Source organism: Drosophila arizonae, chromosome X (genome assembly GCF_054131065.1).
Source record: "Drosophila arizonae isolate 15081-1271.41 chromosome X, UAZ_ARI_1.0, whole genome shotgun sequence".
Classification (NCBI taxonomy): domain Eukaryota; kingdom Metazoa; phylum Arthropoda; class Insecta; order Diptera; family Drosophilidae; genus Drosophila; species Drosophila arizonae.
The window spans coordinates 22,345,694-22,361,127 of NC_142927.1; the positions used below are offsets into that span (position 1 = coordinate 22,345,694).

The 15,434-nt window shown below is 42.9% G+C and overlaps 1 protein-coding gene across 2 annotated transcripts; it reads left to right on the forward strand.

Annotated features, from left to right (window-relative positions):
- The first annotated feature begins 9,837 nt into the window (after window positions 1-9,837).
- On the forward strand, window positions 9,838-15,224 carry upd2 (unpaired 2). 2 transcript variants are annotated; one of them, XM_089474600.1, is made up of 4 exons: window positions 9,838-10,188; window positions 12,520-13,184; window positions 13,306-13,443; window positions 13,772-15,224. In XM_089474600.1, exons 1-4 carry the CDS (start codon window positions 10,176-10,178, stop codon window positions 14,339-14,341), a joined length of 1,386 nt encoding a protein of 461 aa, XP_089330726.1. In that variant the 5' UTR covers window positions 9,838-10,175; the 3' UTR covers window positions 14,342-15,224. The 2 variants fall into 2 exon arrangements, with proteins under 2 accessions (XP_089330726.1, XP_089330727.1); XM_089474601.1 differs by lacking the exon at window positions 9,838-10,188 and adding an exon at window positions 10,203-12,435.
- Window positions 15,225-15,434: the final 210 nt, after the last annotated feature.

A 15,434-nucleotide genomic window follows, 5' to 3' on the forward strand; every position in this document is an offset into this window, starting at 1 on the left:
ATAAATTGAAAGACCAATATCTGAAATATTATGTTAATTTTACTACATGTTTTAATGTTACTATATATATCAATTTATAGTTGTATTAAGTTTATTTTTCATTATGTGTTTCCTTTTCAATTTTTTTTTTTTTAATTTAAAATTTAATAATTTTTAAATAAATATAATGAAATAAATAAATAAATAAAATATAATATAGTTCGAATCCCTACTCAAATACATTTAGTTCAATTGCAAGCAATTTGAAGCGTTGCCCATTGCATCGGCATCGGCATCGGCCTCGGCCTCGGCCAGCATGCCAGAGCTCTATACCTGTTCTATTTACCCGCTTTGGCAGATCATTAGCCTTCTTAAAGTGGCACATCAAATTACTACATGTGCTGCAGCTGCAGACGGCTGCGCAGAAGTACTACTTACTTAAAACAAAAAAAAAAAACAGAGATGAGAAATAAAAGAGTGAAGAAAAATAAATATGAACTCGCCAATGTCCATGGAAATGTCCATGAAAACGGTGAATGCAGCGACAACGCCAACTGCAACAACAACAACAACAACAACAGCAACAGCAACAACAACAACAACTGTGGGAGCCAGACTTGAACGGCCAGACGGAACTGAACCGAACCCGAACCTCATCGTAGGCGGCGACTGCGGCGACTGCTGCTGCTGCTGAGCCAAACAGTTTCCCTAGAGAAAATCGAACGTCTCCCGCTTGGCCTCTTGTCTCACTTGGCTGTTGGCTGTTGGCTATTGGCTCCAAGTTGCCGCCCAGCAGTCTCCACTCTGCAGTCTCCACACCCGCGCTCTGATTTCTGGGTCATATTTTGCCCAACTTGAAGTGCCAATTTGAGTGCCACAGTGACATTTGAAGCCGCCGCCGCCGCCGCCGCCGTCGCCGCCAACGTTGTCGTCCGCTGTTGTCGCAGCAGCAGCAGCAGCAGAGCCATATCCATAGCCATAGGCATAGGCAGAGGCACGACATGGTCAGGTTGTTTTAACAGCAAAACGCAGAGACGTTGCTTTATTTTTATGACCAGCCGTTGTTGCCGCATATGTAAATCAACTCGATGCGTATTAACTGTTTGCCTGCACGAGGCACGCCAGATGGAGCATGGGGTATGGGATATGGGGTATGGGGCATGGGGCACGCGGCAGCATCGCTTGACCATACGCCTGTCCGCCTGCATATATCATTGGTCAGTCAGTCAGTCAGCCAGTCAGTCATCCAGTCAGCCAGTCAGCCAGCCACTCGGCTATAGTCTATACCATTGTATATGGCACAGCGTCTGCGCGTACGTGTACGTGAAGAATCTTGAATTGCAATTTCAATAACGAGACACGAAACACTTTCAAGTCAACGCTGCAATCCGATGCCACTTGCACTTGAAGCTAAGCCCGAAAGTCAAACGCCAAATAACCGACAACAACAGCAACAACAGCAACAACTGCAGCAACATCTACAACAACAATTCTAAGCAGCTACAAGAGAAATTGACGCAAAACCAAACGAAAATTTGCCAACACATCTTTATTGACAGCAACAACAACATCAATAGCAACAACAACATCAACAGCAACAATAACAGGGAGTTGCCCTTATAGAGTGTAATTCGTAAATGCAGTTTGATATGCATATATGAGAGCTATAGCGTGAAGAACTGTAATAATCTATAATAATAAAATATTAATTATTGAGAGAACTACATATTAACTATAATATATGTAATATATATATGCTTAACTTAAATGCAATCGATCAATCGATTATGTGGGTAGCTGAACCTTTGATAATATTTTGCTTTAGCTATGCTTCTATTTATACTCACGAATTGAAATGAGTGCAGAAGCCTTGGCCTGTCCTTTCGGCTGTCCGTTCAATTGTCCGTTTATGCATCCGTCTATTCGATCGTGTGTCCATTTGTTTTTAGGTTTTATTTGCAATGTATACATACAGACATATATGCTTATATACTTATTGGTGCTCTTGTCGAATTGATAAATACTGTGATTTCATGTGCTACAAAGTGGATGCTTGAAATGTCGAAGAAGAAGATTTTGCACATACATATGTACATATATTTACGCCTATTCTGGGCTTGTCAAATCATAATAGTTTGAAACCTTCTAAAGTTATAGAGCTAACTAAATTAATCTAAAATTATTACTAGCGATAATTGATATATTATATAATTAAGTTGTAGTTGATACCCTCCATCAATGACCTAACAATAATTTTGAGCCTTCTTTATATAATTTTACTTTTTCAGATTTAAAATTACGCTATTATGCGCCCTTTATTCAAACTTACCAAACATACTTCATATAGACATACACATATTCGTACATGAAACATATTTTACATTCATTTCGATTGGCTTTGTGGCAACGGAGAAGGCTATCAGAAGGCTGCTATAAAGCACTCTCTGTACTTTCAGACGTGATCGTACATGATCGTAGCTTTCAGACATGCTCGTACTTGCGAGCACTTGACTATCAATATTTGTAGCTGTGGTAATAAAAGCTGAGCACTAAATGATGGACTAAAAATATTAGAACTCAGAGACCAATATCTACAATTTAGATGTAACATAACATTCATAAAATAACATAACATTAACAACAATATAGATTAATTTTAATATATATATATATATTTTTTTTTTCAAATAGTTTCCAAAATACTGGGTTTATCACTAAGATCTTTGTCTTTTTTTTTTTTTTTTTTTTTTTTTTACGGAGTTGTATATAATAATTCAAATAATATATAAAAATATATACATAAAAAATATAAAATAATATATATAAAAATATAAATAAAATAAATAAGAATAAATTTTTTGTACAAACATATATAGGTAAGTAAGCCAGCCACGCCTCCTCCTGCCCCTTACATACAAATGAACAAGCTGAACTCTTTTACATAATTTGTTGACTTTGCCTACGCAAATCGTCGCTTGCATGAATTCTACAATATTTGAATATCCATATTTGGCAAAAAAAGCACACACTCACACACATACTCACAGTAACAGTCACAGCGAATGCGATCGGAATGCCTGAACCTCAAGTGCTCTTCACTTGAACTGACCCACACAAACATTTTGCTGTTTGCTCTGCTCGACGCTGTTACGTGTTAGTGGGGCGCGAGAGTGGCGTGGTGGCAGTGGTGCCGGCGCCGGCGAGGGGTGGGGCGAGCGCTGGCATGCCATAGTCTTATTGAGTATATTTTTGGCAGCGCCGATCATGCCTGATGACGTCGTTAATGGCAAGGCGTGAGATGTCTTCGGCTTCGGCTTCGGTTTCAGTTTTGGGTTTGCTCTGCTCTGCTTTGGTTTGGCTGGTGGACTTTGCTTTCTTTGTTGGCGGCAGCGATTAATGGTGGAATATTTAAAACGGAAGTGTTTGCATGATGTGTAAGTTCATGCTGACAGACGGACGGACGACTGGAAAGACGGCCAAACGTTGAAGCTGAGAAAATTCACATGCGATGAGTTGGACTCTAAACTTGGAATTTGGCTCAGAGCTGTGTGTAAAAACGAGTCCATGAAAACTTATGCATGTATATGCAGTGTGAAACAGTCTCACTCTCTCTCTCTCGCTCTTGCTCTCTCTCGCTCTCACTCTTGCTCTCTCTTTTTCTCTCTCTCTCTCTCACACTCTTGCTCTCTCTCTCGCTCTCACTCTTGCTCTCTCTTTTTCTCTCTCTCTCTCTCACTCTCTCTCTCACTCTTGCTCTCTCTCTCTCTCTCACTCTCTCTCTCTCTCTCTCTCCCACTCTCTCTCTCACTCTTGCTCTCTCTCTCTCTCTCTCTCTCTCTCACTCTATCTCATTCTCTCTCTCTCCATCTCTCTCTCTCTCTCTCTCTCACTCTTGCTCTCTCTCTCTCACTCTTGCTCTCTCTCTCTCTCTCCCTCTCTCTCTCTCTCTCTCATACATTTGCATATTAAAACTGTCTCACTTGGGTCGCTCGAGAGGAAGCGATATGCTTGAGCTGCATTGCTTAGTCAGTGCTAATTGGTCTCTGCCCATAGATGTTATACGCTTGATAGTTAATTGAAGCAGTTGTTTAATTAAATTGCTGCTGGCATGTGATAGCTGTGCATTGTCTAAGCATTGATTCATCGCTTGGGGTTTTGGTCAGGGCCAAAAGATGCCACCGCTGACTCACTGACTCCCTCTCTCTCCCTCGCTGTCTCTGTCTGGCCTGTGGCTTGGCCCGCTGCGGCTGCTGTCGTCAATTGAGTCCGGCCAATGGGTGTCGACGATCATAAAAAGAAGCGCGCACGCGACAATTGTTGACACATTAGACGCGACGGCTCGAGCGGCGCTGGCACGCGATAAAAAAACAACAACAACAACAACAATGAATGAAAGCAAAGCAACAGCAGCAGCAGAGCCGGCAGCCGCTGAAATTGCGCTCACCTGGTTGAGCGTCACGGATTGCTAAATGCCAGCGGCTCTCCCTGGCTAAATGTCACACGGCAATTGACGTTGATTGGGCGGAGCGAGCGAGGGGGGGGGGGGGCGACTGAACGACTGAGCGACTGAGCGACTGAGCGACTCACTGACTGAGCAACTGATAAGCATCGATTTCAATTATGCCGACAGACAATTATTAATAATATAATCAGACAAATCGTCAAATCAAATGCGCGCATTAGGGCATTTGCGATTTGTTGCCATTAAATGTCAACAAAGCATAAATATACAAACATACAAATCTACAAATCTACATACATATATAGAAATAGCAATAGCAATAGCAACAGCCACAGCTACGGCTCCCAGGCATGGTAAGGTAGGGTAAGGCAAGCTGATAATAATGGCAATTAATGCGAATTCGCAATTGGCAACGTCGCCTACGTCACAACGCGTTGAGTATACGTCACGTTGCCGTCGCCGTCGCCGTTGCCCAGAAATAAATATAGCGCCAGGTTGGCATTGCAAATATAAATAGATGGTTCCCAAACATTTTGATTTGACTACACCTGGAATGGAGCTACACTATCTCTGCCCTGTGGCGTCAACTGGCTTTATGGTACCGTTAGCCAGCAAGAAGCCCAGCCTGGGCATATGAGTCAATTGCTCATGTCATGTCTGTCAATACCTTAATGTGCCGTCAATTGTCCCAACTTAGCCAACTACCTATTCCCTATGATAACTCTTTGTCCATGTGTGTGCGCGTGTGTGTGTGTGTGTGTGTCACTTTGGAGACATTAGTCAACTAGACCCGAACAGCGACTGTGATTCCCAGTCCAAAGTTCCTTTTCTGACATAATTTTCAAATCATAGACAAGAATTTTCCACTCCCACGTTGTGATAACAGGCTAATGACATAATTAATAATTATTAATGATAAGCGGCTAATTACACTGGCCAACACACTTGATGAATTAGCGCCAGTTTTGTGTGGCTGTGATTTTTCAATTGATTTCAGGATTTCCCTCTCTCTCTCTTTCTCAATCTCTATCCTTATCTACCTCTCCATGTCTGTCTCTCCTTCTTTCTCATTTCAGTCGGTATTGCACAAGGAATTGTAGATATCTTCTCTTCGTTCTTCTTTTCAAATCTGTTGATCTATTTTATTCCTTTTTGGTTCATCTTTTGCCTATTTTCTCTTTGGATTTCATTTTGTTGCTCTTCTTTTTGGTTCGTTTTCTTTACTTATCTTTTCATCTCATTCCGTTTATGTCCATTACTTCTGTTTTTAGCCCTCTTATGCTCTTTATGCTTTCATTTGTCTTGTGGACTTTTATTTTCCTCTCTTTTCTTTTCTGTTCGCTGTTTTTTCCTTCTATTCCTTTCTTTTCTTTTGTTTCATTTCATTATCTTTTACTTTCTATCCTTCATTTTTGGATTTCTCTCTCTACTTTCCTCTCTTTTTCCTTGCCGTTTGTTTTCTACTCTTTTCCTCTCATTTCTGCAGTTATTTCTTTTGTTTTTCATTCTTTTCTTTTGGCTCTATTCTTTTCTTTTCTTTTCTTCTTGTTTTATGTTCCCGATTATGTTGCGCAGTGGAGACCCCACACCTCCAGCTTGCCCGAGTCTGATTAGGCAGCGGCACACAGTGGGTGCTAGTGCTAGGCAAGAGGTGGTCAATAAAGCAGCTGAAGAAGAGCTACACGTTAATTGGGCCGTGACTCAATCCGTTTATGGGCATTTGTACATTGTTTATCAACGGTGTGTAATAAATTATTAATTAACTGACTTTACAGCTTTGCATAGATTGCGAGGCTTAACCGAATGGAAGCAGGGATTTTTGGGTCAGAAATCGGAAATAGAAACGAAAATCTTATCGGTTTTATTCACACTGTTTCATACAGTGTGAAACATATTCACGTATTTACGATCATTTCTCATATGTGAAAAGCTCATTACCAATAAAAATTCAACAAAATACTGTAAATTCATACGCGAAACTTTTCAGGTCCTCAATGGAGACTATCACGTTGTATACTTAATACCTAAATATGTAGATAGTATTTAAATTTGATATGATATGATGGCATTCAAGGCGCGGCACATCAATGACTGTGGGTACTTAGCCGTCTTTTGATAGCACAAAAATAGCATTTATTTAAGGCATTGTTTACCTTGCATTTGGCACGGAGCTATTTTTAGATTGACCATGTTTACCTCAGGTATATATTAAAAATAGACTTGTTGCTGTTCTATAAATACCAAAAAAAAAAAAAAAAAAAACAGCAGATTATATTAATGTTTAGACACTGTATTGTCTGTGCAATTCGATTCAGTTAGCTCTACAGAGTCTTAAGTCAGAGTGAAAACGCTTATTGTTAGGCCACCTAGCGATAATCTAACTTTGATATAACTCAGTCATAGAGTCATGTGAGTGCTTTATGATCATAATTATGATACTAGGAGTCTTCAGTTTAGTTTTGTACGTTGGACTCGAGGCGGAGCAATTCGTTATCATCTATACTCCCAAAGAACTGTGCTGGAATGAACATGTTCATGCATGAATATCAATATATATTACTAATAATCATACCGAATCGAGTATTAGCAGAGGGCACAAGACTCTTATTGTATATCAATAATTTACGTATCCATCAGTCGGGCCTTACCGACTGTAGAATACTCATTCACTGCCCAAACGTGGTCAGACGTATTTCCTAGTAGGTGAATCGGAACAATTTTGATATTTTATGCTTCGAGGGTATACAGAGGCATGAACATTGCACAAAGCCAATATACTCGTTTCATTTTCTTGAATGTGCATGCGAATTATATTCGTATTTTATATCGTTCCTTATGTTTTTGTTTATATATCATTGAAAGCCTATCGATTTTTCCTTGCTCTAAATATCGAATATTGGAGTGCATTCTGCAAAGCAAAAGGAGAGATTGACCTCATTTGAAGCTTCGCTTGTTTTAGTGTAATTTTAGTGTTATTTAATGAAACTGTAAGTTAATATATTTTGTCGCTTAATGCCAGCGACGATTGCGATGACGTCGAAGGTCAATACCCCCGCGGAAGTCGAAAAAATAAGAGCAGCTATGGTATGGCCCGGTGCATGACTAATAGCCATGTGCTATTTACAGCTGTAAGCGCAAATGCCAGTGATCTGACTTCTGTGCAAGGTGGCAGCATCAAGAAGCTCATCAAAGGTGGAACGCATCGGCTCGAAACTTGATCGATCAACCTGTCGTTCGAGCAAAGCATCGTCCGCCTCTTATTTGGTGTCTAGACATCAAATCCATGGCATTTTTTCAGCAGCCAGTTGGCCAAGCTATAGAAGCTAGGTCCTATGTCAACAAGCCAAGGCAAAAGTACTTTGGAGCTTTAGCTCAATCAGTCATCAAACATTTTCAAAAGCAAAGATGGGAGTTTCATTGCTATCAGTTTCAAGTTGGCAAGCCATATATGGGTTGTCCCAAAGTGCTTCAAGCAAATAGAAGAGGAGCTGAAAGGGCATGCCTCAGGCTCCACACAAGATACAAATTTTGGAACTATATTTTATCCAGCTGCTGAGTAAAATATCTAAACTGACGCAGTGTCGTTGCTGTAGAGAAGCTCCCAGCTGAGAGTGAGATGCACTGGAAAACCTGCTTCCGAAGGAAAAGTGGAAAGGGAAAAGGTCAAAGCACCTGCACCGCCTCCCAAGGTGACAGCAACCAACCCCTGAGGAACAAATTCAGCTTGAGCTCTGTGGTGTCTAAGGCCATGCTGAAGGACTCATCAAGGGAAGGATTCATGCTGAAAGATTCCATGCTGATAGGCTCTACATGGCTGAAAGACTCTACACGGAAAGACTCTACACGGAAAGACTCTACACTGAAAGGCTCTAGACTGCAGGGCTTCGTTCTGAAAGACTCCATACTAATAGGCTGCATACTGAAAGGCGGATCTAAATGGAAGAGCTCCTACGGCTTCATACTGAAAGATTTCTAACCGAATGGCTCTACACTGAAATGCTTTACACTGAGAGACTCTATACTGAAAGCCTCTACACTGAAAGGCTATACACTGAAAACCTCTACACTGAAAGGTTTTACTCTGAAAGGCTCTACACTGAAAGCCTCTATACCGAAATGCTCTACACTGAGATACTCTACACTGAAAGCCTCTACACTGAAAGGCTATATACTGAAAACCTCTATACTGAAAGGCTCTACACCGCAGGGCTCTCTAAAACTCTATTCTGATAGGCTGCTCTAAATGGAAGAGCTTCATACTAAAAGATTTCTAACTAAAAGGCTCTACACTGAAAGGTTCTACTCTGAAAGGCTATACACTGAAAGGTTCTACTCTGAAAGGCTCTACACTGAAAGCCTCTACACCGAAATGCTCTACACTGAGATACTCTACACTGAGATACTTTACACTGAAAGGTTCTACTCTGAAAGGCTCTACACCGAAATGCTCTACATTGAGATACTCTACACTGAAAGCCCCTACACTAAAATGCTCTGTACCACGAAATATATTGTATATAGATTTGAGGCGGAGCAAAACGAGTTGGTGGATACTCAATTCGCCCACTGTTCCCGCGTTTGTCGAAATGCAACAATGTAATGAGCCAGGTTAGATAAAAACCCTCATTGCTGGCGAGTGAGACGGTTGCCAATGACTGCAATAACGAAAAATAGAAATAAATTAATATTACAAAAATATAAAAAAAAAACAGTGCAACTGATTTCCTTTTGCATGTTTCCATTCATAAATTCCACAAGTGCCGGGTAAATGTATGATGAGAGTTGCAGAGGATGTCTCAATGAAAGTGAATGAGTCAGGAGTCGTGTAACTTCAAACTGAATTCCAGTTACGGTACATCAATGAAGTTAATATTAAGAATGAGCCAGCCGATCGAAGTATAGAAACATTGACGTAATTGCTCCGCGTCATTGATAAGGGCGAAGCTGGCGGCGAAGGAGGAGCTGCTGACACCATTGAGCTGCAAAAGTTCCCCTAACGTAGTGTGTGGTGGGGGTAAATATATGTAGGTATGTATGTATATACATATCTACATATATGTGTGTGTATGTGTAGTTATGAATGGCAGGAGAGGGCCATTGATGGGGCCAGCGGCAGGTGGGGCTGAGGTAGGTAAGGGCGAGTGGGGAGTTGGCTTAGCGAAGGGTGCTAGAGGGCGGGGCGGGGGGAGGCGGTGCCATAAAATAATGATTATAATTATGAGCATATAACGATTACGATTTGTTCTCTCGCACGCCGCAGTCGCTGTCGCTGCTGCTCCCACTGTCGACAGTCGCTGTCGCTGCCGCTGCCGCTGCCACGCTGCCGCTGCTAGCGTCTGAATCTGGGAAGTATAAATATAAATGAATGTGTTCGCCGGAACCATGAATCAGTCTTATTTAGGCGCACGCCAATGATTATCGCCATCGGCTCGCGAATCCAATCGAACCGAACCAAATCGAATCGCAGCGCATCGAACTGAACTCAGTTCAAAACTGAAACTCGAAAACGTTAACTGAAATTGAAATTGAAATTGAAGCTGAAATTGAAACTGAAACTGAAATTGAAACTGAAATTTAAAAAAAAAAAAAACAACAACAACAACAACAACAAATTACAGCAAACAAGTCATTAGCATTAGGCAAGTGCACGCGCCTCCAGTTCAGTATTATAAGACATTAAAGCCAACAGCTAATTGAAACAACAACAACAACAACAGCAACAACAGCCGCTAAAATGAGCCAAACAAGTAAGTAACTCATACGAGCAGCGAGTGCCAAGTCCAAAGTACTCACAGACCGGGCTAGCAAATAAATTTCAACTGGCTTTACCACGATTTACGATCGCTCGACGGTGGTGAAATTTTAATCATTTTTTAAAGCGATGTTCTCAGCGCTGCGATGAACTAACCCAAAAAGCCAAAAATCAAAGTAAAAAACAAAAAATCGAAACAAGAAAACAAAAACACAAAAAACATAGTTCGAATCATTAAAAAAAATAAATCAAGTAAAATAATAATAAAAACTTTGAAAGCCCGCTAAAATCTTTATGATATATCGAACAATTATCTTTGCCTCTAGCTTAGACCAAACACCTCGGGAACTCCCCAAGCCAAAGTCATTGTTTATTCAGATCCAAAGGCAACAATCCAGCCAAAAGGAAAAAATGAAAAACAAACTGTAGAAGAGCAAGTGCGAACATTGCAGTCGGGCGTTAACGACTGCACAATAGTCATTCACTGTCTGATCCGCTTTGAGCTTTGCCACGCCCCCAAATCCATGTGTGCATATATCTGTATGCAAATCAATAGAGGGCTGTCGATAGTAAATTAGTTTCTAGCTCTCAAATGACAGAAAATACAGTTTTTTTCCATTAGCCACGCCCCTTATGGGCATGCACATATCCAGCATATATTGTATTAGAGAACTTGTCAGCTCGAGCGTATATGGCGAATAGTTTCTGAAATACCGTAAAATTACGTTATTTTTTAATTTGCCACGCCCCCTTAGCGGGCGTTTTGGGAATATCTTTATGATTCTTTCAATAGAGTCGAAATGGAGAGACAGACGCACAGATAGATAGACGTAGATTGCATCAAAGCCAATATACTCGTTTCACTTTCTTGAATGAGCATCAAGAAGCAGAAGATAGCAGCAGCAGCAGCTTCTTCATTAGTTTGGCAAAAAACCACAACAACAACAACAACAACTCAAAGGCAAGTGAGCAGCTTTAATTGGGCAACAATTAAAGTGCAATAACTATAATCTTGCCAAATTAATCGCTGTCTTAATCTGGCTAGATAATCATTCAATTAATCGAATCACATGTTCGCCGGTTTTTCTGCACAGTTCGATAAGCGGTAATATGGGAATATATAAATATATATATATATATATATATATATATATATATGTATATATGTGTGTATATGTATATATATATATTTCTGGTATATTCCACCTTGATGAAATACATTTATGAGCCACGATCAATCAGTGGCTCAAGCGGAACTTTCTAGTGGACACATGAACAGTAGCACGTGTGCCGTCGCCGTCGCTGCCGTCGCTGCTGCTGCTGCCGTCGCTGCTTTGGCGTTTACCGTTGCCAGTTGTTGTTATCGCATGCGAAGTTGCTGACCTACGGCAACAGCAAACGTTTGCGCTTGTCGTAGTCGCTGCCGCTGCCGCTGCTGCCGGTGCTGCCGCTGCCGCTGCTGCTGGCGATAGTCAAGCACGACGTGGCACGACAAGGCACGAGACGGCACGACGCGAGCGAGCGCACGCTGCTCTTGAATGAATTTGTATTGTGCATGAATTATTCATACGACGCGTTGCCCCGCGGCCAATTGGTCAACGATGACGTCGCCGTTGCGCGCGACTTGTCTGTCTGGTCAGCGTCTGCTGCTGCTGCTGCTGCTGCTGCTGCTGCTGCTGCTGCTGCTGCTGTGACAGCAGCTTTGCCTTTAAGCAATATCTCCATTCGAAAATCATCAAATAAAAAAAAACAAAAAAAAAACCCAAAATACGCGCTCGATGAGTAATCTACAAATTTCTTGTGAAATTCAAGCGAAGCACAATTGGCCGATGACACAGCCAAACGCCGTTTAACAAATTCGATAAAACACACACACACACACACACACACACACACACACACACACACACACACGCATATGCAGAGAGCTGGCAATTGCACTCAATTGCTTTGGTCAAAAGCGAGTAGAGGCGTCGCTCTCAGCTGGAGGCTGAGCCGCTGAGCACTCACTCAATGGCGAGAGGCTGCGCATTGAGTGCGAGTGCAGTGCATGAGTGCTGTGTGAGTGCTGTGTGAGTGCTGTGCGAATGCGAGTGCGAGTGCGCAGCTGGCCAGTTGTCGAGCAGAGGCCGCAGAGCGCGCACGCAGAGATCGAACGAGCACGCGAGCCGAGTTGAATTTTTTTTTTTACAATTGGAATTTGAATTTTTGTTTAGCTGCGAGCAAACTCTCATGTGCCAGGGTAAAACTCCTAATAAATATATTAATATTTACATGTATAACTGTTTTCTTAACTAATTTATTTTGTTGTTCCTTTCGTTTGCAGCAAAGCACTGCGCGAGCAAGAGACACAGCCAGAGCAACAGCGCCAGCAGAGAACAGAGCTGCAGTTGCAGCTGCAGCAGCAGCGGAACCAACAGAATTCCGAGCTATACGGTGCTCCTGGCTGCGCTGGCCGCGCTGCTGCCGTTGTTGCCATTGACACACGCGCGCCATCTGCACGATCAGCTGGCGCTGGGCTTTGCCTACGAGGATGCGGACAGCTCCAGTGGCAGCGGCGCCAGCGTCGACAGCAGCAGATCGCTGCCCGCCTGGCACGCGAATCCCTTTTATGGCCTGGTGCAGAGCTACGCCGACAGCGAGAATAGCGAGCACAGCTACAGCAGCTACAGCAGCGACAGCAGCGACAGCAGCGACGTCAGCAGTGACGCCAGCAGCAGCGGCAGCAGCAGCGGCAGCGGCAGCAGCATCTTTGAGGCTGAGGCTGAGGCTGAAAGCGAGAGCAGCTACGAGCAGATTACACAGGCGGCAATGAAAGCCGTCAAGCGGGAGCTGCAGCGGCAGCGCATCCGGCATCGGCGCAGCCATGCGCTGCAGTACTTTGCCCGGACGGAGGCGGCGCCCGAGTGGGAGAATCCGTGCGGCGGCGTCTATCAGCCGGATCGCCAGCAGCCCAAGAAGCTGAACATCTCGGTGCGGGCCAAGCGCAATGTGAGTTCAAGTGCAGAGTGAAAGCCAGGCCGGAGTGAAACTGGTTCACAATTCACAATTGTATTCACAATAAACAATAGCTAAACAGTTCTCTCTCTCCCTCTCTCTGTCGCTCTTGCAGTATCTGAAGCTGCTGCGCAACAACACGCTAATCGAACTGCAAGACATACGCAAGGCGGCCAAGCTGGACTACGGCGACATTCAGGCCTGGCAGCGCGAGTACACCTTCCTGCCAAACATGACGCGTCCCACAAATAAGGTAAGCAGGAGAAGAAGAAGAAGAAGCTAAAGAGGAAGAGCATGCAGCAGCTGAGGCAGCAGCTGAATTAGCGCACATGCAAAATGTTTGATGCGTTGCCCGGCGACTGGGACCTGCTCCGCCCTGGGCGGCTTAGACCAGTTTCCGTGGACTCGCTGAACGGCATTTGCATTTGCCCTTTCCTCTGGCTAATGCAGTTGTTGTTGCTGTTGTTGTTGTTGTAAGGCAATTGACTAACCATCACTCTCTCTCACTCTCTCTCTCTCTCTCTCTCTCTCTCTCTCCCTCTCTGTCTCTCTGTCTCTCTGTCGATTTCGACCAATTACAGGTGATGCTGCAGACCTGGTACCGCGGCATCCAAACCTTCGTGGGCAGCTTCGCGTACTTGGGCAAGGCGCACTACAAATACCAGAAGGAGCACCAGCTGCCCATTGGCAAGTCGACCGAGGAGCTGCACAAGCTGCTGGTGAGCGCGCGCCGTGTGCTCTGCGAGATCGAGACGACCATCAATGCATCCTATCCGAACAGCAATGTGGCCAAGCTCAACCAGGTTAGCCGGGCCAAGATGCAGGCCGATCTGGACTTCTACACGCCCGCCGATGGCAGCAAGGAGGCCGACAAGCGCGACCTCAAGTTCACCAAGCAGCTGTACTTTCAGTTTCTGGACAACATGGCCAAGTCGCTGCATCGGGCGCTCAACAAGCGCAAGCAGCGGCGCCACAGCGCCGAGAGCCAGCCGCACAGCTCGGCCGTTTCCAATTCCCGCCAGGCGATCAGCCTGGAAAGCACCGAGGGCAGCCGATCCGGCCAGTCGGCCCAATCGGGCCAGTCCGGCCAGTCCGGCCAATCAACTGGCGCGCGCAACGACAGCGGCTGCTCCAATTTTGGCGACTGCTAAGCCAGCGCCGCACCAAACTCCTCCTCGAATTACATCTGACCTGCATCCAGTATTAGCGCCTCCCAGTGCTGTGCACAGTTCCTAGTTGCGCGACCATTGACGCCGTGAATTTGACAAATGCCATATATTGAGTACACCTCGAACACCAGCCCAACACCAACCCCCCCCCACCCCCCGAACGTGACCCCCCCTCGCACTGTTCCTCCGCCTCACAGGCCACATAGAGCTTAAACGTATTTATTTATTTAATATTTATGCTAGTTGTATTTAGTATTATATCCAAGTATAATCACAGCTACTTCCGTTGAGCGGATAGTTAGGATCACACACGCACACACACACACACACATATACAAGTACTTATTTATTATTCAAGTGACATTCGTATGACCATTTCCAGTTGATTTCAAAGTCTTCATTTAGTTGCATTTCACAGTTACGTGATAAAGTAGTTAATAGTTATTTATTTATTTATTTATTGCATTTATTGCATTGCATTGTATTTTTTTTTTCTTTTTTTTTATCACATATTTATACACATCACTTATTTAATCGTTGTTCAATTGCAAGCATAGAAACAACACATCAGCAACAACAACAACAACAACAACAACAAATCGACAAGAAACAAATGAAACAAAACAAAAATATTTAGATACGCTGTGATTTATTTTAAGTAATTAATTACACCCTTTTTTTTGAATAGTTCTTAGTGAGAATGAAACAAATGTAAATTATTAAAGAGTATTTATACTATATTTATGCCACAGCAAATATCGATGCAAAATGTCATTCCAAGCAAAGCCACGAAAAAAAAATCTAAAAAAAAAAGAGAAGAAAAGAAAAGAAAACAACAAAGAAAATAAATGAAAATCAAAACAAATTACACAAATATTAACAAACTTAAATACATAAATATTCATACACATGTATATGTGTGTATATATGTATATGTGTATACACACATCTCCCTCACACATACGTACGTGTGCCAAGGCAGTTTATAAGCATTGAAAGCTGTGTTTCAAAATAAACCTAAAAGAGACAAAATACCAAAATGAGATTTTATTGCGAATTCAGTTGATTTTTGTAT